The sequence below is a fragment of the Haliaeetus leucocephalus genome, unplaced genomic scaffold, assembly GCF_000737465.1.
Source record: "Haliaeetus leucocephalus isolate CR32 unplaced genomic scaffold, Haliaeetus_leucocephalus-4.0 Scaffold162, whole genome shotgun sequence".
Lineage (NCBI taxonomy): Eukaryota > Metazoa > Chordata > Aves > Accipitriformes > Accipitridae > Haliaeetus > Haliaeetus leucocephalus.
In genome coordinates, this window is record NW_010972598.1 from 15,656,913 (window position 1) to 15,679,955 (window position 23,043).

The 23,043-nt window shown below is 53.5% G+C and overlaps 1 protein-coding gene across 6 annotated transcripts in view; it reads right to left on the reverse strand.

The window, feature by feature from the left end:
- Window positions 1–1,239: 1,239 nt before the first annotated feature.
- GCK (glucokinase (hexokinase 4)) overlaps window positions 1,240–23,043 on the reverse strand; it is a 251,262-nt gene continuing 229,458 nt past the window's right edge. For 3 of the 6 annotated variants that reach the window (XM_010562906.1, XM_010562909.1, XM_010562907.1), the window contains 17 exons: window positions 20,801–20,963; window positions 13,557–13,705; window positions 13,043–13,162; window positions 11,501–11,596; window positions 11,269–11,368; window positions 10,835–11,018; window positions 10,079–10,234; window positions 9,673–9,906; window positions 9,144–9,448; window positions 8,472–8,620; window positions 7,580–7,699; window positions 7,126–7,221; window positions 6,529–6,628; window positions 6,187–6,370; window positions 4,464–4,619; window positions 3,720–3,953; window positions 1,240–2,895 (listed from right to left, as the gene is read on the reverse strand). In XM_010562906.1, coding sequence (XP_010561208.1) covers window positions 2,751–2,895; window positions 3,720–3,953; window positions 4,464–4,619; window positions 6,187–6,370; window positions 6,529–6,628; window positions 7,126–7,221; window positions 7,580–7,699; window positions 8,472–8,620; window positions 9,144–9,448; window positions 9,673–9,906; window positions 10,079–10,234; window positions 10,835–11,018; window positions 11,269–11,368; window positions 11,501–11,596; window positions 13,043–13,162; window positions 13,557–13,705; window positions 20,801–20,963 — 2,691 coding nt within the window. In that variant the 3' untranslated portion in view covers window positions 1,240–2,750. Of the gene's footprint in view, window positions 2,896–3,719; window positions 3,954–4,463; window positions 4,620–6,186; window positions 6,371–6,528; window positions 6,629–7,125; window positions 7,222–7,579; window positions 7,700–8,471; window positions 8,621–9,143; window positions 9,449–9,672; window positions 9,907–10,078; window positions 10,235–10,834; window positions 11,019–11,268; window positions 11,369–11,500; window positions 11,597–13,042; window positions 13,163–13,556; window positions 13,706–20,800; window positions 20,964–21,106; window positions 21,202–22,005; window positions 22,102–22,126; window positions 22,668–23,043 lie in introns of those variants that run through there. The other 3 variants (XM_010562908.1, XM_010562911.1, XM_010562910.1) reach the window with 3 other exon arrangements.

Consider the following 23,043-nt stretch of genomic DNA (forward strand, 5'->3'; position numbering starts at 1 on the left):
GCTGCTACCACTACCCCCCAGACCAGATACTGCAGGACAGACCAAAAGCAGCTGTAGCTCCAGGTAACTTGTACTGCCTTTACTTCCTCTGTTCCAGGAGAAAAGAAAGTGCTCAGCAATTCACCACCACCACCCTGTGAGCTCGGGGCTAATCCTTCCTGCCACTGTAAATCACAGCCTGTCCTTTGCTGCAAAGAAAGGCAAGGCGAGCAAGGTTACCCTGCTCTGCCTGTCCTTGCTAAGCAGGTACTTAACTACCCACGTTTTCTTCTCACCCTTTTAGTCACCCGCTCCACAATTTGCTGAACTGGAGCCTGAATCAGCTACAAAACCAGGGCTGCCCCATAGTCCCAATCTTTCCTACTCTCCCACCAAAACTACAGTTGTATACAACTTAGCTCACTAACCGATGAAAACACTACCTATTTCAAAAGGGGTACAGCTGGATAAAAGTTAAAAAACACAGCCACTAATGCAACTTTCTGCACGGTGCAGCAGGTAAAAACATTTCTGTTTCAATTTTTCAGTAGGCAAAATGCTGGTCTTCTCAGGAAAGAATCACACACAACTGCTTGGTACCATATTAGAGGATTTCTGTATCATCTTTCAAAAATTTATTCAACATCATCTAAAACTTCCACTAAACTTGGTTTCTTACATCATTTCTATACACAGTCAGATTTTATTTGTTATAATTGTCTTGAGGCTTACAAAAAAATAAGCATTTAAAATGCCCAAAGAGTAATTTTGCTTTAAAATTGTGCTACTGAACTTGACCCCCAACATAGAAGAGATACTTTTGGTAACGAGGTTATCCCAAGCAGTATAAAAATATACATAAAAATAGACAAAAACTCTATCCTCCAAACTGAAGGTCTGTTTGTGGGAATTACTATTATTTTTTGTACATCACTGGAATTTCATTATCTTCTGCTAAATATTTACAGAAACATACCCACCCCCATCCGTATGCCTCTGCCCACTCAGGCAGAGAACTGCAGCATTTAGTTCATCCGCAGGCTTTTCTGTTGGGAAAAATTAATCGTTGCTTTTCACCATGGCACACAAAGTGATGCTACGGGCACGTTCGTCCCCGGGAACGTTCGCCGACAGCCCTGAGGATGCCAAATGGAAATGAGGTGACACCAATTATTGCCGCTAACTTCATTGAGCGAGTTGAGATCGCCTTTGCCAGTGCCTCGCCGCGAGCCCACGCGCACCGTCAGCACTTGAGCCGAGTGTTTGTTGGACCAGGACAGTGGCGTGAGGGATACGGGCTCAGACAGGGGTCCCTGCAGGGCCCTGGGTTATTTCACCACGCGCTGCAATAGGAAGTGATGTGACCTTCCAGAGCAAAGCAGGCTGGGGAGGGCAGGGGGACAAAATAAAACCTCTCCTTGGGTTAAAACCAGCCTAATCCTCAAAGCTTCACTGCAGGGCCCCACTGCTCCTGTGCATCACATCCCTGGCTTTCTGATTTCCCTTTTGTTCTGGTGATAAATTCAGAATGCCCAAACCTCTTGTACAACTGTCCTCAGGAATTTGGGTCTCTTTCTCCAGTCTACCCCAAGAAAATTTTAAATTAAAAAAATAACACAAGAAAAAAAGAAAATAAGTACTCTGTAGCATTCTTAAATGACATTAAAAGGTGAAGTCAATTCTAAGCAATATAACCCCCCCAGACTATGTACATAAAAAGACTTAAGATCTCTTGAAACATAAATATACAGTGTATAAATCCAGGTGTCACCTAAAAGGCTGAAGACGCAGAACTATTTCACAGACAAAAAGCAAACCAAACTCACCGCGCCAAGTGTAGACACACGGACGACATTTGAGTGTGTGTGTATTTGCAGGGAAGACACCGACCCATCTTGGCAGTGGTTCCTTGTATCCGCACATGGACCAGGGAAGGGCGCTAGTGGTTTCCAGGGAACGTAACACAACCGTACATGCCACATTCCTACACTCTATTTAGGGTGCGGGTGAGAGGTCGGGAAATGGGATTAGACCCTGAGTCCCCAATTATTTCCAGGCACGTGCTCTGCTGGAGCAGTTAAAGGAGCACCTCTAACTTGGATCCAGCAGGTTCTTTAATATTGCTCACCAACAGAGATACTTGGTATCTCTCAGTGCAGACCCAGAACACACCGGCTGAAATTCTGCACCCTGTGCTTTAAGAGTTACCATGACTTTCATGGAAATAATACAGCCTTGATCAGGGTAAAAGACTAATGGAGGTCTTTAGCCCAATCTTAAAGAGGTTTGCTTTCTACAGCACGGACACACTACGACTCTGACATACATAAATAGGTACTAGTTACTGTAAAGTGACAATGCAGTGTCTTAATTATTCTAGCATTATCCTTTCTGCTGTTAGGGAAGATATGAGAGTGGTTAGGAGATGTGGGGAGGAGAGCTGGTGTTTGACGGAGGCTGCAAGTGGAACAGGTCCAGCTCTAACTGGAAATATAGGTAGACAGCCAAAAGACACTTTTAGCTTTACTTGATACGCAGTTTTATGGCATGCAATAAAACTCCTAAGAAAACACTTGATACAAAGCACACAGCATCTCCAGTCCCACTGGTGGTATCTCAAGAGAACAAGTAAAGCTAAGAGTCTGCTTGCGAGGGGAGGCCACGTGTGTGTGTGTGTGTGTGTGTGTGTGTACGGAGGGAGGGAAGGAGGGACCGGGCAGGGAAACGTCCTGTTTTGCTGAAACCAAGCTCTTCGGCAAACCTCCTTCCTTCTATCGCTGGCCAGCCTCCCGGATCCGGCAGGCCACCGCCGTGATGAGCGCTGCGCCCTTGCCGCTGCCGTCTTCCGACTGGAGGAAGGTCACTTCACACTTTGGAGACAACTGCTTCACTGTTTCGTGCATGACGGTGGAGAAGCTGGGGGAGGCAAGGAAGAGATGCTGATTTAACTTGCCTCGGGCTGAAGGTGCCAGCCCCACAAGGAACAAACCACTTCACACCTATCATCATAGCTGCCTTCAACAGAGTCTCAAACAGTGCTACAGACACAGAGGAGAAGGATGGAGAGAGAGCTGCTAGGTAGGAGGCACTGGAAAGCATAAGTCTCCATGCTTCAGCCCAAGTCCACAGTTAACACAACATAATGCTGCTCTCCCTCCACTTAGGACTAAATCTGACCCCTTCTCTAGTCCCACCAAGCCCCGAGAGCGCTAATAAACCTTAGTAGCCCTGACCAGCCGCACCTGGGGGGATCTTCAGAGCCCTCCCTCTACCCATGGGCCCTGAGCCCTATTTAAGCTCAGCCCTGTGCCTTTAGTCCTTTTCTGAGCAATGTTGTCCTAGGAGTACTGGCCTTCAGCTCAGGCATTGCCCTAGTTTTGCTTGGCTGTGGGCCTTCTTCATCCAGATGATAGACTGACTTATTGGTTTACACCTGCTTCATCCCTGTGATTTTGCCTGATGATCTGGACTCCTAGTTGAACCTGGTCACCATCTTTGGGTCAGCCTGACCTTAGGTACTGGGGGACTGGGTCCTGGTGCCCCATCCTTTAGGGAGCAGCTGGCTCCTGCTGTGCCTCGACAGTTTAGATCACTCTAAAGAGTGAGACCTTAAAATAACTCCTCTCCTCTCCAACTACCCCTTGAAGCTTTTCACACTGGCTCTTACTTAGCAACCCATCTGCCCAAGATGGGCAGGTGCACCAGCTTGGAAGATGACCGTGGACCACCGAGCAACTCACTGAGGGTGCAGCTTGTAGAGGGTCCCATCCACACCGACCGTGACCTTGAGGAAGTCCAGCCCGCGGTTCTCCCGGATCTTGTCCACCACGGCTGCCATGCCAGCCCCGCAGAGCTGAGCTGCCCGCCGGGCCACCACTGTGCACACCTCCTTCACGATGATGCTGTCGTCGCATGTGGTCTCCAGGCCGAGGTGCTGGAGGATGGAGCGGACTTGGAGCAGGGCCAGGCAGTCACTGGGGAGGACACGAGGGCCAGGCAGCGTTAGGAGATGGAGCAACTTGGATGTGTGGCTTCCCCTTTCTTATCTACATCCTGCAGAGCCCAGGGACTTGCAGCTTGGGTGATACTGACTGGAGGGGCTCTACAGCTCCCCTCTAACCTCAGCTTCCAGACCTGGATGTGGCTCTGGTGTCACATCCTCATCAGTGAGGCTATTTCAGGACAAAGCCATTGACTGGGAGCAAGGCAGCTATTTAACCTGTGGCCCCTCTCTGTCCAGGGCAGAGGATAAGAGGCATCTGTGTTGCCAACACCAGACAGTTTCCTTGTCTCTCAACACGGGCGCTGTCAGAACCACATGGATTTTGCTGACTTATCAGCATTGTACTACCCTGTGTCATCCTGGCTCCAGACTGAGTGCTTGGCACTTCTCCCACAAGCCCGGGGAATGCTCTCCCCAAAGTACATCTCTGCTCTGATCTGCAGCTGTAAGACCAGTCCTCACCCCACCTGTTGGACCTCACCTTTCTATCTGGGACAGGAACTTGGTCTCAAAGATCCCTCTGGTCTTCAGCCTCTCTGAGATCCGTCCCCGGAAGAGCAGCCCTCGCTTGGTGAAATCCATCAGGATGTTTCGGACGATCTCCCCCAGGTACATCCCGCTGATCATCTTCTCAAACCTGGGAAGGAGAGGGCAAGGCTGGACATCAGGATGAGAAGGGACACTGGGTCTGGATGGGGATCCCAGCTCTGCCAGATGCCTTTGACGCAAACCCCTGGCCTGACACCCTGGAGCAAGTCCTGCAGCACGGTCCCCATGCTGCAGGCAGGGGACAAGGGACACATCGGTGTGTTTCAAAACCAGACTCTGCCCTGCTCATCATCCCCTGATGCTCCATCAAGAGGCTGGTGGGGCACCACTGAACTGTTCCTGGACACCCAGCCCCATGGATGGTCCCTTCCCAGCCCCCCCAAAGCCACCACGTGTGGTGGTGCCTTTCTTTCGCCCTCTCCAGGCTGATTTATGAACTCGGGAAGGCTCGCTAAGCCTTCGGATAAGTGTAATGAGTCGGGCAGTGAAGCGACCCTTGGCTGTGCCAGGAACAATTACCCAGGTAAGACAGGGAGATACGCCGTGCATCTCAAGGACTCCTGCTTGCCGGGCGAAGGCGGAGGTACGGGAGTAGGGATAGCCAGTTCTCATAACAACCTGCAGGCAGTTCTCTGTCGTAACAACCATGAGACATTACAGTCCTCCCCTGACAATCCTGGAGCACCCTGAATCTATGTTTTGAGTTATTCTCCAATGGTCTCAGAATTTTCCAGCACAGCTGGGATTCTAGCAATTTGTTAATGATGAAAGTCAATCATCTCCCAAACCTATAAACAGCGGTGCTGAGTGAGGCCCCTTGAGCTCTCCTGGACCGCAGCAGGCTGCAACCAGCATCTCCCTCCAAGTGGGATGCCTCTCGGAGCTTGCAAACTTTCTGGTTTGAGAAAATCAGAGGTCTGTTGCCGAAAACCAACACAACCTGGGCTGATTCTCTCAGCTCCTTGAGGCTCGACCCTTCGCCCGTTGAGACAAATGCCGAAGCGTTCGATGTGAATATTTTCACTGACCTCGAGGAGAATTTTTAACAGGTATGCCTGTTTCTACTCTCTTTTTACTCTCTTACATGTATTTCTTTTAGTGTCTTTATGCATGCATGTGTACTAGTGTGAATAGTCCATAGTAAGTAAGTTAGAGCAAATATATTATAAGATATAAGTTAATACTTTCAAATTTATACTTAATTTACTGTCATGATTTTTATTCAACTGTGAATGAATTTTAGGCTGCTGTTATACTCATAATCCCTTTAGACATAAACCATTGCTCAAGTCTGGGACTAGGAGTTGATCCAGCTGCACCTAGACTCCGACAGGAGTTTAGAAAGCAAGGGGGTCTTCTCTGAACCTCGTGACTCAACAGGAGGGTTTTAATTACCCTTTCCCACATTCCCTTTTACCCTATTATGTTTTCGGTCCCTATATACCTAAGTTTAGTTTGATTCTGATTTAATTTTCCTGTGTGCATTTTATCCATCTACTAAGTAATAGAGTGAACCTTGCCAACGAATTCCGTGAAGTCACACTTTTACACAAATTTCTATTAAATCATTTTTCTATTGCTAATACAATTGGAGGTCATTCTTTAAGCAATCTGAACCCCTCTCTTATTTGTAATTCCCCCGCGACACCACACACCTTTGCTTCCCAGGGTTGAGAGACAGCTCATCCACCGCCACGTCAAACTCCGTCCGTATGTCATCCAAGCACCCGTTGTCACCAAACGCCCCCCATTCCATGTTGACACACATCCTGCCCTCCTCCCCTTCCACCAGCTCCACGTTCCTCATCTCCTCCATGTAACAGGCATTGCTGCCTGTGCCTGTGGAGAAAGAAGCATCTTTCAATGGGGCTGTTGGAGAAGCGGGGTGCAGAGGCAAGATAAAAGCCCTCAGACAGCCTCTGCAGCCAAGAGCACCCCACAGGGACAGGTTTGGGACCGCAGGCAGAGGAACTCCATAAGAAAGCTTCAGTCCTCACCAACTATCAGCCCAACTTCGCAATACGGGTCTTCGTACCCACAGGTCATCATGGTGCCAACTGTGTCATTTACCACCGCGACCACGTCCAGGTCGAATTCCTGCAGAGGGATGGGATTGCATGGGTATTCCTGAAGGACACAGCTTGCTACATCTGCTCCTACAATTGGGAAAGGACCTGTCTGCTGAACATGGGAGTCCTCCTGGCAACCATAGACTTCCTGCAGCCCCACATGTCTGCAGGTGGACACTCAAACCTCAAGACACAACTGCAGAGGAGCTGGCACGCAGGGATGGCCCTGCCAGAAACAGCCCCCAGGGCAGGAGCTTTGGGTGGTCTGCACTGGGGAGATGGGCATGGTGTCCTCCTAACTCACAGAGAGACAAGTCAGCTCCAGCCCTGGCCAGAAGCCAGCTCTTAGCTCCGGGGTCTGAAAATCCAACCTCTAGCGATGACTAAGGGTGGCTGTTAAAATTCAGACACTCATTAGCCCTGGGCTCAGCCCATTAATTTGCTTTACAGGCCAATTAAAGATGCCAAAGACAGCCAGGATGTGGGAGCAAGCAGCCAGCTTCTCACAGCTACGTGGATACTCACCTCTCTCCTGTGAATTGCCTCCTTCAGCAGGTTCACCACATCTTCCCCTTCACAGCCAGTTGCCTTGAAACCTTTTGTCCACTTCAGGAGAATCCCCTGTTGTGGAAATACCCCACAGTAAATCACCCAGGTTGCTGGGGGGGAGGGACAGCAACCCCACGTCCACCGGCTCTTGGTGGGCACTGCCCGGCACGTGGAGGTCAGATCCTCACGCGCAGAGGATGCCTCAGCTGGGTTGTCTCAAGCACTCAAGGGATCTGCATGTGCTTTGATGCAGCAAGGGGGCTTTTCAGAAGCACCGCCAGCCCCAAGCTCCTGCCTTCCCCCTCTCTTGGGTCTCTGTCTGACCTGCCACATGGTCAGTGATGCTGGTACATAAAGTTTCCAGTGTGCTTTGGCTTTTCAGCCAGCCCTGGGTACTGGACGTGTACGCTACCATGTGGGTTGGGGTTACCTCATCCAGGTTGTTCTGCTGGCAAGGGAAGGAGAATGTGAATCCAAGCGGGAGCGATACGCCCTTCATTCCCATGTATTCCAGGAAGTCGGAGATGCAGTGGACGATGTGGTCGAAGAGCTGGGTGCGCAAAGCCAAAAGGAGAAGTTACCATCACAGGAAGAAACTCAGCTGGATGCCAGCCCGCCTGACCTACTGGAGACGTTGATCCATTCCCAAGCCAACAGGGCTTTGAACAGACCAGGGTGCTGTTCAGCTGCGCTGTGTGAGGTGAGCAAGCCCAAAACAGCTCCTTTTTCATCCTCTTCCCCACAGTGTGGTCATATCACTGTGATACCTCCACCTTGCAGGTCCCATACTGTGCCCAGAAGGGAAGGAGGGGCTAGCGGGGAGGTAAGCAGCTTCCCAGGGGTGACACAGGAATCCGGTCACTCTGCAAGGTATCCCCAGAGACCGTCTGCTAGAAATACTCCCCAGTCCCTGAGCACTGCCTGGAGTGGTTTGCAAAACTCTTTCCATCTGCAAATAAGACTCTGGAGACGTCTCTCACCGCTTGTGTTGTGGTTTCTCTAGCTGGGAAACAGGGATGATGCTTATCTGCCCTTGTGGAGTGTGTGGGATTCGGGGAGGTTCAGTGATGTCTGAGACTAATGCAATTTCTAACTTAAAAACCAGTCTCAAGCTTCCTAAAGCACATTTCAAACTCCTGAGCCTTGGGCAGAACTCACTGCTCTAAAGGCAGGAGAGCACCAGCCTTCTCCAGTCCTGGTTTTGCACCCTGGAAAGCAGAGCAAGGCAAAAACAGTTCCCATGGTCAGCCAGCACTACTGCCTGCCACTTCTGCTGCCAGGGAAGATGCCCCAGTTTTCCACCTCCAGCTGCCCATCCTCACCTCCTCTCCCGTCCCCTGCATGATCTCCACTGGGATGGAGTAGATCTTGTTGTGCATCTCAACACCACGCCTCATCCCGTTCCTGACGCGCACCAGCAGCACACGGAAATTGGTACCTCCCAGGTCCAGGGCGAGGAAATCTCCTTTTTCTGAAACCCAAGAGAGAATCGTTAGGAGAGAGATCCCAACAAGGGACATCCTGAATGTGGCACAAAGCTGATCCAAATCTGCCCTCTTCCTGGGAGAAGACCAGGAACCAAGACATGGCTGGGAACGGAGAACAGCAGGTACACGTAGGAACGTGATGGCAAGGTTTGCTCCAGACTTGGGGAGATCACAGGGCTTCAAGCCAAGGGGCAGGCGCACACCCAAGCCACTGACAGAACTGGGAGCACAACCCAGGACAATGGTGGTGAGAAACCTGCGGCAGTGAAAACCACAGTGAAAGCCAGGCTTTGTGTTAAGTCAAGTGCAGAACGTCCTGGAGGCTCAGCCACTTTTCCCAGTATCATACTGGAGGGTAAAAAGCTTTGCGCCACTCCCACCACGAAGAGGGAACTGGCCATGGCAAAGGTCCCATCCCTTCCCAAAGTGGTGCAGATGTTGGGAGTAGCGATGCTGGCTCTTTGCCTTACACAGGACATACGTGGGCTTATACACAGGGTACATCACCTGTCCCATCTGGAGTTGAGCACACGTAGGTGGGAAGCATTTTCACCGCTGCCTCTGCGTGCGTCTCCTTGCCCAGCCCCTTCTCCATCTCTATCCTCATCCTTTGCTTCACCTCCAGGAGCTGCTCATGGCTCAGCTTGAGCGCCTCCAAAATCCTCTGCCGTGCTTTGTGCTGGGCGGCCAGTCTGTAGGCCACCGCTGTCACCATGGCTGCCCCTTTGCCACTTCCATCTTCTGACCGCACAAAACGGATCTCGCAGTCTGGTAGCAGCTTCCGAACTGTCTTATGGAGGCGCCGGGCAAAGCTACGGAGGAGGAAAGAGGACCTGAGTATGCCACCGCAGGTGATGTGACCCTCTGGGGTTGTAAACGACTGGGGCCCCTTTGGGATCCAAATAGAGGTGCCCAGGGAAATATTTGGAGATGCTCTGCTTGTGCCAAGCTTTATCCACTGCTGGCAGGAACAGATTTGTGCTCTCTCACCCTCTCTCTCTCTCCCCACCAGCCTTGCCTATCTTCATGGACTCACTGAGGATGCTTCTTGTAGACAGAGCCATCCACACCAACCGTGGACCGCAGCCGGTCCACCCCCTTGTTCTCCTTGATGCGTCGCAGCACAGCTGCCAGGGTGGCCCCGCACAGGTTGGCCGAGCGGGTAGAGACGATCTGGCAGATGCGGTGGGTGGCCACACAGTCTTCATGAGATGGCTCCAGGCCCAGCTTGGTGAGGATCTCGTGGGCTTTCTGCAGTCCTTCTTTCTCCCTGCACATCAAAGAACAAAAAAAGGATTCATGCCTGGAAATCCAACTTTTGCCACCTGAAGTGTCCTGGTTTGCTCAGATGCTGGATAGCCCTGTAATGGGTCCTCTTTTCCCCCAGCACAGATGTCAGGAGATGGGCTGGGACCCCAGGAAACCATCCGGATCCTACTTACTTCTCAATAGCAGAGACATATCTGGTCTCAAAGTGGCCAGTAGTGAGCAGATCTGGTGTGAGCCTTCCTCCAAACAAGAGCCCTTCCTTGGCCATCTTCACCAGGATGAGTCTGACCAGCTCTCCCATGTACATCCCACTGATCATCTTCTCAAACCTGCCAACAGGGAAGCACAAGATGCATTTGTTTGGCTGCGTGTGCCATGAGGTGGCCACAGGTTGACCCCTAAAAACACTTGGCAGCCTTCCAGGCCCAAATGCAATCTGGGTAATCTCTTTCCACAGTAGTTTATCCCATCACTGAGAAAATAAAGCCATGTTGACATAACCATCGTTCTGCAAGAACTTATGGCTGCATGGAGGGGGTCTGTCAGTTTGCAGAGACCCCCCCCAAATCCCACCCATGCTGCCAGAAGCCATTTGGGGAATGGGAGATCTGTAGGACTTGGATGTGGACATTAGGTGGTGGTGTTTGCCTTGGCTGGCAGATAACTTCATTGGCGGGAGAAAGAAACAGAAATCAACACATTCAAGTGAAAGGCTCACAAGGGAAGCAAGTGTTGAGTGGTTCAGTTGGGTGTACCAACCCAAACTTGTGATACAGTCCCTATTTGCATTGGTGGCGCTGGCACGGCGGAGGACGTGGTGACCTAGTTAACTAGGACGACCTCTTCGGTCCCACTAATGCCAGCGCAATGGGAGGACGGACAATGCAAAGCAAACCCCAAGCCTGAGCCGAAGCCAAGAATCTGCTTACAATTGTTTGCCAGGGTTGAGCGAGCCCATGTCTATCTCGCGGTCGAACTCTGTCCGGATGTCGTTGAGCACACCGTCGTCACCGAAGGCCCCCCACTCCATGTTGATGCACATCCGACCTTCGTCCCCTTCCACCAGGTCAATGTGCCTCATCTCCTCCATGTAACAGGCGTTGGTACCGGTACCTGAACCAAGCAGCGTGACACGGTGAGACAGGATGCTGCCTTTCCCTTATTCCCCATAATTACCAACAGCCAAATGCACCATAGAAAGCAAAGATGGAAGAAGGCGAACATTGGGCAATGCTGGTTTTCTAACATCGCTATACCCTTTCTTTTTCCCCCAAAAGACCCTGAAACCTGCAAGAAATGTGATCTCCTTCTGGAGTTCATGCAGAGGTGGACCCCAATTCTCCCCCCCCTTGCTGCAGCTCACCAACAATGAGGCCAACTTCACAGTTATGATCATCATAGCCACAGGTCATCATGGTCCCAACGGTGTCGTTCACCACAGCCACAATGTCAATGTCAAAGTCCTGAGATGGTGGAGAGGAGAGAGATTGAGTCAGCATGGCCAAACCAGACCAAAACATCTCTGCTGTCACGGTGGAGCCTTAAGTATCCTGTCCCACCCCCCCAGGAGGTGACAGGCCTGCCCAACCTCTTACCCCTCTTTTCTTGATGGACTTGCGCAGCATCGACACCACGTCTTTCCCCTCCACGCTGCTGCATTTGAATCCCTTCGTCCAAGTAACGAGGATGCTCTACGGAGAAAGAGCAAGAAGGAATGCTTGGAGGACTGACCCACCAAGCCACGTGTCTCAAGGGCTCCCTGGTGCAAGGGAAGGGCTGGGTGGACACACAGGTCAGTCCTTCCCTATTATCAGCTTGCAAGCTGTGGTATCAGCAATAATTTCCGCGTCTCTGCGCAGATAAAGTTTATGGCCGCGAAATAGCACACGAGTTGCTCATTGCTCCTGCTGGCAGGAGGGAACGTGATTCCAGTGACTGGGTTTTATGGAGCCCTGGAGCAAAACCTGTTCCCAAGCCTATGGAGAGCTCCTTGACCCATCCCTGCGGGATGGAGGTCTCGCCATCCCCTGTGGCTAGAGGCATCAGGTGTGTTCCCACCCAGCAGAGCCATTGCAGTCACCTGGCCGGAGGCTGAGCTGAGCCTTGGGGGAAGGGAAAGGACTCAGTTGCATCCAAAATCTCCAGCCCTAGAGCCCCAGATGCCTTAGTGAGGCAAACGCCCGCCCTGCCTGACAGATGGGGAAACTGAGGCACAGAGAGAAGCAAAGCAGACGAGGTCACCGGGGACAGATGCTTCCTCTCTCAGCTTCTCTTTTTTTTTTTTTTTTTTTTTTTCCTTTTTTACAGCCCCTGCTTCTACCACGAGGAAAGCATTAATCTTCTTCCTCATTACTTTTGCTGAATCGCTCAGGCACAGGAGCATGACTTGCCCCATCCCTGGTACAAAATGCCGCTGCGTTCCCCACCCAGGGAGGACGTGCTGGATCGCCAGCACGCCATGGAGCCGCCCTCCTTTCTGATCCTGCCTGGGAAGCCGGGTGAGATAAGGGCAAGAAAAGCACCGCTTCCCCCCCCACCCCAAGAGCAAGAGCCAGGCAGAGGCCGTGGGTGGCAGGCGAGGGGCCACGTGCCTCAGCTGGGCTCTGCTTGCCGAGATGTTTAGTCTCCCAGCAAGGTCACCAGCTCCCAGCGGAGAGCTGGTGCAGCTGAGCGGAGCTGACAGCCATCGATTCCCGGCTGCCCGGAGTACGGCGAGCAGCTGGGGCAGGTGACACCCCCTCCCTCCCTCTCCCTGCGCTGGCTGCGTGATGGGGAATGTGATGCTCGGCACGTCTGGGCTGCCTTTGGCTGCAGGCGGCTGCTCTCGCCCGCCACAGCCGCTCTCCTTGAGCTCTGTCTGCAGAGGGGAAAAAGCTGCATTCCGCAGAGGCATCCATGCACAGCGGAGCTACCGGCACATTAAACATCACCTCCCAGACCCCTGCAAGCCCCGGAATGCATCTTTTGCTCCCATCAGCACCAAGACCTCACATGCTACCCAAACCCAACGAGCCAAATTAAAAGCACAAGCTAAATTGGTGTGGGACAACTATTGCTCCCAGCGAGAGCTCGCCCCCATCCCACTGCATCCCAGGCTCAGCCACAACCCTCGGCAAGGAGGCAAGACCTTCACTCACCTCATCCAGCTTGGTCTGGTGACACGGGAAGGAGAAGGTGAACCCAAGGGGGAGTTTCTTGTCTTTGATTTTCAGCTTGTCCATGAAGTTGGCCAAGCACTCAGCAATGTGGTCAAAGAGCTGAAATGAAGGCAAAGAGTGAGCCCTTGCCCTGCTGTCCCGACTAAGACGATGCACCGGAACAGTGCCGGCATCCCTGCCTGCTTGAGGGACCAGTGGTCTGTCACCCAAATGACACCTCCATGGTCCTCACCCATCATGGTTACTTGGTGTCAGGAATTAATAGCTCTGGGCAAAGGAAGGCAAGGATCTACCTGGATCCTGCCGGGCAAGGCAGCAATAGGGTGCTGCTCCAACCCCATTACACAGCTCGGGGTTTTGGGGTGACACCAGCCCTCCCTTCAGGCAGGAGAACTGCCCCAAAATGGGTGGTTCCCCCCATGGCAAGGGAAGCCCTGGAGTTGGGGGGCTGCCCAGGAAAGCAGGGATGGAGGGGGAGAGGGGTTGAACCCACCTGCACCCCGCTGCCTCGCATGAGTTCCTCAGGGATGGCGTAGATCTGATTTTCCATTTCAACCTTCTGCAGGCCGTTGTCGGACACCTTCACTCTCAGCACACGGAAATTGGTGCCACCGAGGTCCAGTGCCAAGAAGTCCCCATCCTCTGCGGGAACCCAGACAAGAACAACCATTTAACTCGGCAGGTCCCTTTCAGCAGTATCAGTGCCCGTGCCAGACAGCCCCAGAGCAGGCGAGGAAGTAACCAGCCACCTCACAAATAGGAGGGTAAGGTATGACTTTTTAAAATTATTTTTTCATTATTTTATTTATTATATATTTGGTAGGTTTTTGTATTTTATCAGAGCTGTGGCTGTATTTCCTGCCCTTCCTCTGCACCCCTGGCACCCCCATAGCTGATGGGAGTTCAAAGCAACATCTTTGAGACGTATCCTGATGCCCTGGGTAGGGCATGCAGAGGCAGTGGCTGAGCTAGGAGCATGTCGGCTGGCAGGAGGACAGATCCCACCGGCTCCATCCAGACAAGCCCATGCCCAAACCGACAGCGCTCCCAGGGGAGGAGAGCTCCAGCCTCGGGCTCCATAAGGAAGAAGGCGGCAGAGACATTCCTGGCCCTATTGATGTAGGATGCTCATGAAAGCTCCTAAATCTCCGGCCCAAGCAGTTAAAACCCTGCTAGCCAGCTGTTGAAACACTAGAGTTTGGCTAAAAATTTGATACATGGAAAAAAAACTCATGTTCAGGCTTGGCTGCCGCAGTCCAGGACAACCTTCCCCTGCCTTGCCCCAGGAATCCCATGCACTCCTGGCATGTGGCTTCTCGCCGAAGGCAAGATTGAAAGGTGTAAGCAGGAAACCAGGGAGGAAAAAAAAATCCAAAAGACCTTCAGGGCCTCATTGCTGTCTTCCCCAGGCAGACGTGGGAAGCAATTTCTCCATTGGTGTTGGCCAAGAGGAGACCCGGGTCCTGCTACCTCCAAGACCCAAGGGCTGAGCCCAGCAGGTCTCACCTCCTATTTTGTTTTTATTGTACCAGGCACCAAGGCAGCTCGCTGAATTTTGGACCAACTGAGACCTGGGATGTGGGAAAAGTGCCAAGCTGGCTGTTTTAAATACCTAGCAGTGTGGGGAGAGGGATGGGGGAAAGCCCTCTATCAGCACTGTTTGATTTCTGAATGCATTAAATGTGCTGTGCTGGCTCCCCCGGGCAGATTACAGCGCCCGGGGGCCGCATTGTGCCCGCCGATGCTTTTACAAAGGGGCTACAGTTGAAACAAAAAGTGTGGTTTATTAGTATTCAAATGACACCAGGCCAGCCAGCATCTCCAGTGACTCCAGCTGAAAAGGCAGCTTGCTGTCCAAGCCTGCGGGGCGTCCATCTGTCCTGGCGTCTTTCCTGGGGCTGACCCTCGGAGGACTCGGGGCGAGGGAACTGGGGACGGTGACAGACTCTGAGCCTGGGCTGAGAGCAGCTTTATAAAGTCCCTCTGCGGCTGAAAAGGTCTATTAAAAGCAGTCCTCGTGCTCCGAGGAAATGAGATGAGGAATAAGAGGGGCTCAGAGGTCTTGAGCAGCATTCAACAGCCTTGCCACTCAGGATGGAGAACGGGGGGAGCACTGGGGGGGGGTCAGTACATGACCCCAGGGGTGATGCAGGGCAGGTTGGGTCCCGGCTCTCGGTGGTACCAGCCCATGCCAAGCCCCGCTGTACAGGCTGCGATGCCCTGGCTGCAGTCCCGTCGATTAAGGTTATACCCCGAGATCAACCAGACGGCGAGACGAGGAGATGCCGAGGCAGTTACACCATTATTTTAACAAAAGCTGAAGTTCAGCTGAGTCCCTGTACGGGCTCTGGCCAACCCTCGCATCATCTCTGGAGCAACACGCACACCCCCTGCAGGAGCCGTTAACCCGGAACCATGGAGCACTCCAAACCTGGACCCCATCAAAGCTTTGCAACTCATCCCTCCTCGGGTAACACCCTCAGCATAGCTCTGAGTGAGGCAGCGTAGCCAAGGGCCGTCCTGTTCAGCGCTTACGGGGTCGGAGAACAGCACGGGAGCTGGCGGAGCACCAAAAGTTGGGGCCGTCAAACCCTGAATATTCATTTCTCCTCCTTGCCTTGCACCCGCGTTGACCCTTTGCAGGGATGAGGTTTAAACCAGTTTGGCAGCTCGTTTTGCAGACTGTCTGCCAGCCACAGGGCATGCCTTGGCCCTGTCTCTTTACACAGGATGCTGAAAAATGCACCAGGAAAACCCTCAGCGAAGCTCCTCGCTGTCCTGATGTCACCGGTAAGCCCACTGTGGGGATTTAGTCTCGGCCACAGATGGGCAGAGCTGGATGCGATGCCTGGCTGGGCACAGCTGGCACCAAGTTCTGCCCCAAACACGGGTTGAGCCATACTCCTGCTTCCCTTGCTGTCGACACAGATGCCATTCTGCTTGCTAGCGGAGAATGAAAACTACTTCAGGAGGCTGATAAATATGCCAGGGCTAGGGATGCTTGAGCCAAGATGGTCACAGGTTGCTCAGCTCCTTGGAGATAACGTGGGGAGCCCAGGAGCATCCCAAAAACAAAAAGGCCAAGGAGCCACGGATGGGGCTGTCCTCTTGTCCTGCCCAGCCCTCCGCATACCCAATATTTTGGCCAAAGCACCCCTGTGAGGCTCGTTGCCCACAGAGCTGTATCAAACCAGCTTTCCTTTGACCTGCCGCCCGCCGACCCTCACCACAAAGCAGCAGCGGGACCCAACGTAACAACCAAAAATCCCCCTTACAAGCTGCTCAGCAGTCACGGGGAGAGGTACAAGTGGTTCGAGTGGTGACTGCTGAAGTCAAGGGGTGGATTTCCAGGCAGATCAGCTTTGCAGGTGGAAAAAGGCAGCAAAATTTCCCAGGCTGAAGCAAGACAGCTGCATGATGGCCTCCACTGGCTGATACCACATCTGGGTCCTCCCTCTGATTAGGGCTCCCTTGTTACGTGATAAGATAGAGGCTGCGATGCTGAGCTCACAAACCAAACAGCAAGGGTAAGCATGGAGCTCTGATTCTAAGGGTCTGTTTGCTCTCAGCAAACCACCTAAAAGTGCCTGTTTAGTGCCTTTAAAAAAGCCTGCGCTCCCTGGAAAAAGCATGGGGCAAAGCGGGCAAAGGAGCTCTGCCGTCCTTAGAAATGCAGCTGGGGCCAGGGGACCGGAGCATCATATGCCAGAACATGCCCCAGCATCTTGGAGGTCGGTCACTCCAGCCCTCCCATCTCAAACCTCAAGGCTTCCAACCTGACTGCAATCCCATTTTGTAGGAATCTTTGGTCAAATCGGCTTAATAAAAAAAATAAGAGGAAGAGAAAAAGCTGGAGCAGGTCCAGGCTCTGCCCCCCAGGGAGACGCAGGAGAAGGTGGAGGGTCAGACCCTGGCATTTCCCACGGCGAGCCCTGTCTGCGGACGCCCTTGCCAGCCCTACCCTGCCTCCTTTCAGCAAGTTGACAGGCTTTGAGCAGAAGAAAGAATATAAAAGCCCTGGTGCTCGCATCAGCATCTCTACCGAATTAGCGCTGGAGAGCAGCAAAGGGGCTTATGATGTACTGGGCATGAAATACTGGGGTTGCAGCAGCAAAAGATCTGGGTTTAACCTGGTGGTTTGTTTTGGACAGAATTGGGTCCAGCAAAGAGCAACTCACACTGACCACAGCAAGAGTCATCTGGCAGTGATTCCCCAATGCGATTTCTTGCTGGGGACTGCAGTAAATCACCCCGCAAGGGGCTCTGGGCATGAAAAAAGCATTTTCTTTAAAGCCTTTCAAGACCATGGGCCATGCGAGCTGGTTTTGTTGCAGAAGCAGCTGGTTATTGGCAGGAACTGTGCCCACCGGTCAAGGGAAGGGTGTTGCGAGGAACCATCCTTTGAATTTCCAGGGGTTTGACCACCAAAGTCCTGCAACATCCTCCTGAAAACTCCAGACCATGGATATCAGCTGCTGGGGCTTAACGGAGGATGCACCAGCAGATCCTCGTGTCAACATCAGCATGGAGGAGGAAACGCGGTGACACTTGCAAAGCCTGGAAAAAACAGGAAAGGAGCAGGGAGGAAGGTGGTGTTTGCACTAAGCAATGACAGCCCTTGCTCAGAGTCCCTGGGGCTCCACGGAAAAGTTTATTTGGGGTCTGTTTTCCCCCACCAGCCTGCAGTACGATGCACACTACCACACTGCAAGCACGGCACAGCGGGCTTTTTGGTTGGAGCTGGAGCCAAGCAAAGCAAGGAATGTTGCTTTTAGGAGAGATCCCACTTCAGAAGCAGAAATTCCCCCCCGTCTTATTGCATCAGGAACGGCAAAGCCACCAAGAGCCAAACCCACGCGGCACTGAGGAGAGTGGAGTGGTCGGGAGCCTGGTCTGTGTTTTGACTTAATCTCGCAGATGTGACCTTGTATTTCTATAAGCACCTCTCATCCGCCTGGATCCCAGGGAGCTGCTGGCTGTGCATTAAACGGGGCATAATCCGAAAGCAGAGACGACTCGTGCTATAGCAAGGAGGCGAAGGAAGGGCAGGGATGCTTTGCAGGAGGAAGGTGTGGAGCCCCTGAAGCCAGCGTGGCACCGGCATCGGGGCAGAGCTGGCGTGGCCACAAGCAGGGCTGGAGCAGAGGAATAACCTGTCTTTCGGGTGAGAGGCAGCTGCTGATACCTGAAGTGGGTGGGAGCGGGACTTTGTGCCCAGCCGAAGACAGACTTTGCCCAGAAGCTTCAAAAAAAAGCAGAAGAAGGAAGGGCGCACCCCTGGATGTTGAGCTCTTCCTGAGCTGCTGTCATGCCGTCTCGTCACAAAGCCAATGTGCCAGGGGAGCTGGCACCGAGCCCCCACCTTGGGCTGGCCTCAGCTTGCCCCCACGTGCCACCTTCCAGGCCTCCCCCCCCGGCCTGCAAAACTCAACAGCAGAGACACCAACGCCGCTCACGGCCTGGATCCAGCTGGAGCCATACAGGGAATCCCAGCTCTTGGCTCCCCAGGGACTTGCTTGAAAACCTCCCGCTTTCCAGTTCCTGGGCAGCTGCAGCCCTGTGCCTGCCCCAGCATCCCATTCCCGTAACATTTTCCGTGCTGCCATGCCCCTTTCCCCGCTGTGCTGAGCTTGGTTTGGGTGAGAAATGCCAGCTGGGACACTGGAGAAGCTGCAAATCAGGAGGATATGGTGAAGGAAGCCAAGGCTCATTCTTTTAAGGGCAAGGAGAGGGATTGCACCTTCTCCCTAATATGGGTCAGGGTGCTGAGAGCTTTGCTGCTGCCTCTTGGGAGCTCTGACACACGCTCCGCCAGCACCCAGCACCTTTGGCTGCAATAGTTCCCGTGCCCAGGGGCAGAATTCTGGCTATCCCTATAATTAAAAATATTCTTAAACATTTAAATAGATTGAAATCTCCATCCTGGGGCAGGCAGCCAGGTCCAGCTTTTGGGTGTACGTGCACCGGGGGGGGCCGAGCACACAGGATGCAGCAGGCAGGATGGCTCTGGGTGCAGGGATGCTTCAATGCTTAAAGGGGGCTTATAAGAAAGATGGGGAATGACTTTTTAGCAGGGCCTGTAGCAATAGGACAAGGAGTAATGGTTTTAAACTAAAAGAGGGCAGATTCAGACTAGATATAAGGAAGAAATTTTTACAATGAGGGTGGTGAAGCAGTGGCACAGGTTGCCCAGAATGGTGGTCGCTGCCCCATCCCTGGGAACATTCCAGATCAGGTTGGACGGGGCTCTGAGCAACCTGATCTAGTTGAAGATGTCCCTGCTCATGGCAGGGGGGGTGGACTAGATGACCTTTAAAGGTTCCTTCCAACCCAAACTATTCTATGATGCCTGTGACTCCCCAGGGACTTGTCTCCTCAGACCTCACCAAGATGTTCCCAGCAAACACCCACCCAGAGCTGGCCGGTGACTCAGACCTTCAGCTCATCACCTTGGTCTTTGCCTCGAGACAGCGGACAGCCAGCAGCAATGGGGTTTTTTTGGCTGTTCGAGCACGGCTACCTCTCGGGTACGCCCTATTTAACACCATCACTCAACCAGCAGGCTCACACCGGCTCGGCATGCTTCTCAGGAGAGGAAACTCCAGTCTGCCCAGTCGCTGCCCGCCAAGGCCAGGTCACTCGAGACTCCAGCCACAGCATCTGCTGGGACCCGCTCACCCCGCAGAAGCCAGGTATGAAAATACAGCGGTGGCAAAACAGCTGGGGATGGCGAGGGAAGGGCAGATGGGTCTTTCCGTCAGCTCCCTTCCTCTTTTTCCACCTTTTCTGCTGGCTATCAGCAGTCTCTGTCGCTGAGGTTTTGCAAGGACCTCCATGAAGGTGCTGATGCTGGAGCAACCCCAGCTCTGAGCAACACCAGCCAACGGGACCGACTGGCCCAGGGACTTTCTTTGGGGCTGCTGCCAGCCCAGATTGCGGAGCCAAGGGCAGCTCCGGCTGCTCGGGGCTCTCTGTCCCTCCCTGCCCTTCAGCAGCTAGGACCGCTTCACCGGCTTCGAGCACCGGGAGACTCGGCAGGTGCTGGGTGGCATCTGCATCCCACTGCATGCCGGCGGGCAAGGGGCAACGCTGCAGGAACCGCGACAAAGCTCCTTCCCGAAAGACCAAGCTAGGAGGGGGAAGCACAAGGAAATTTCCCATATGGATGCTCAAGGAAGCAGTTTTTTGGGTTGAGAGGAGCAAACCAGAGCCTGAAACAGGGCTGCGGCCAGCTGGGAGTGTGCTGCAGGCAGGCCAGCTCCTGCCAGCGCGGGAAGCAGGCAGAAAGGCCATATTGTGAGAAGCCGAGTCTGAAGAGCCCTCTTCTCCTCCTGTGGCCCTCGTGGCATTCAGACAGTGGCTGGCACCAGTGCCCGCTTCAGCGCTAATGAAATCTGATGAGCCGGACCCGTGACTGTCTCCATCCTGCCAGGAAGGACACACGAGGGCTGGTTCCCACCCTCCCTCCCACCAGCGGGAACTGGGAGCCCCCCCAGTCCCAGCCCAGGGCGGGGGGGATGAGACCTGTCCCCATGCTAAGCCTTGCTCAGCAGAAGCAGGGTGAAGCCCCAAGGACCAGGAGTGAAGGTGGCCATGGGTGCTATCCCTGCTTCGGCAGTGCCGTGAGGATGGGTGGCCCAGGCTTTTCCTCCTGGCATGTGTCAGCAGCTACCGAGACCTCCCCACCATGCTCTCCCTCTGCTCTGCCAGGAGGGAGCATCTCCCATCTCACGGTACCTGTCCCATCCGGGGTGGATCTCACGAAGGTGGGCAGCATCTTCACCGAGGCGGTGGGGTTGGTGTCTGCTCCCAGCCCTTTCTCCATCTCCTTCCCAAAACGCTGGGATACCTCCTGGAGGGTCTCCTCGGAGAGCCGCATGTGGTACAGGTACTTGTCGATCTGAAAGGTGGAGATAAAGCAAAAAAAGTCAGCTGGAGGGTTGGGGACATGGGCACAACCCCCGTGACACATTCAGGACAGTGTTCAGCCCCTCTCATGTCTGCTGGGGCTGATGCAAGAAGCAGGAGCAGGTCGTGACCCACCCCGAAGGGCAGGACACGGCTGCGCCAGCACATTGCCGACACGGCACCGCCAGCAGTGCCGCAACAGCTTATCTCCACGCATGCCAGTAACGCCCGCTGCCATTCTTGCACCTCTTCCCAAGCATCCGGGGCTGCTCTCCAAAGAGCTCACCAAATGCCACCCCGCACCTCCTCGGCAGCATCCCCTTGCCCAGACGGGTGCCAACTTGGGAACACCGAACACCGAGGAGCTCCTGATGCTCCGCAGCATCTTCTCCGCTCATTCACCTACGGGAACCCAAACAGGTTGCGACAGAAGTAAGACCCAAACTCGACAACCTTCTCTGCCCAGGCTGTGAGTCAGGAGGTCGGTGCCGGAGGTTTTCCAGCTGCGGAGCCCTTCCTACGCCACGGCAGCAACGTGCCTCAACCTTGACCCCCCAGGGCCTCTTCCTACGTGAAGGATGCTCGGCAGGAATCCACTGCCCATTCATTTCTTTGCTGCTGAGATCACCCCTACAAAGGGTTACGGTGCTGAGAGCTACTCAACCCCCTTGAGCAAACAACGCTGTGTGACACAAGTGGGTGCAGTGGCCGGAAAGGGAAGAAATCCACCCCCCTCTGCTCCTGGCAATTGTTTATACCCTTACGCTGAGGCTACGAAGATGGCCAGCTCCTATAAACAGCATCAAAGCGTCTCATCTTCCCTGGGAAAGGCATGGAAAAACTCCTCCCCGACCCATCCATTAGCACCATGCATGCCTCTGCAGCCTGGCCGGAGCAGGGAAGGGAAACGGAGAGGCGGACAGACTGCCAGCTCCCAAACTATGCCCTGTTTCAATTAACTTCACTTAAAATTAATTAAAGGGCAGCTGCAAGCCCTGCGAAGTCAAGAGGAAATCTCCACCCAGTTAGCTCACCTGTCTGTAGGCACGTAACATAAGGTCATCAGAAATCAAGCATGAATTTTTTTTTTATAGGGCTACGCTATAGGAAATGGGCATTTTGTGGGCAAGTAATAGCCATCCGCCCCAGCGTGACCTTGCTCACAGATGCAGCCGCTTGGACCCTGGGCTGAACAAAACAGCTCTGCTGTGGTTTTGGCTGCCTGCGTTTCAGGCTTGGGATGCTCCGGCGTATCCTCCCCCACTCCATCCCACTAGCTCTGCTGGAAATTTGGAAGCTGAGTCCCCAGTTGCTCCGCTTGCTGCAGCAAGGTCAGAGGATGGAGGGAAGCCCAGCTGAGCACGCTCCAGGAGACATGCTTTATTCCCAGGGGAGTGGCATCCTTCCTGATGTGATGGGTAAAACCTCCTCCTGATTTCTCTCGGTGCTTTCAGCTCCTTCCCACTAATCTGGAGCAGAGAAGGAGCGCCTGCCAGCTGGGAGACCAGGAAGGTGTGAGGGAAAGGATAAGGATAAGGAAAACTCGAGGTTTCCCAGTGCTGGCTGTTTACCAGCCCCTCCTTATCTACCCCAGCAGCAGGAAGTCAAGCACTCTCCTCCTTCCACTCCTATTTGCTTTCGCTTGCTGAAAATTGCCACCCGTGTACAGAGGCTCTGGTCCCTGGCACAGGGAAGGTGGCCGCTGCCCCAGCCCACCTCCACCTTCTCCTTCCTCTTCCAGCTTCAAGAGGGGCCCTGGGTCGGGAGCCCACCTCCACCCCAGCCTCAGGGTAGGAAATCTCCTGTTTATGGTTATCGGTCAACGCTATCAACCCAGGACAGATGGCCCAACCCCATTTCTTAGCTGTAAGCCAGAGAAGATGATAGTGTTATCTTGGCTCGCAGAGGCCTTTCACAACCTCCTTGGGAGGCACTGACCTGCCCCTTGGCACAGGGAGGACCTCAGCCAGACTCTGTGTCCTCTCTGGCAGCATCTGACCTGGAGTGTGGGTGATAATTAAGAGACAAACCCAGCTAAGACTGGGTGCTCTGCCACCCAGCAGCCTCTCGCC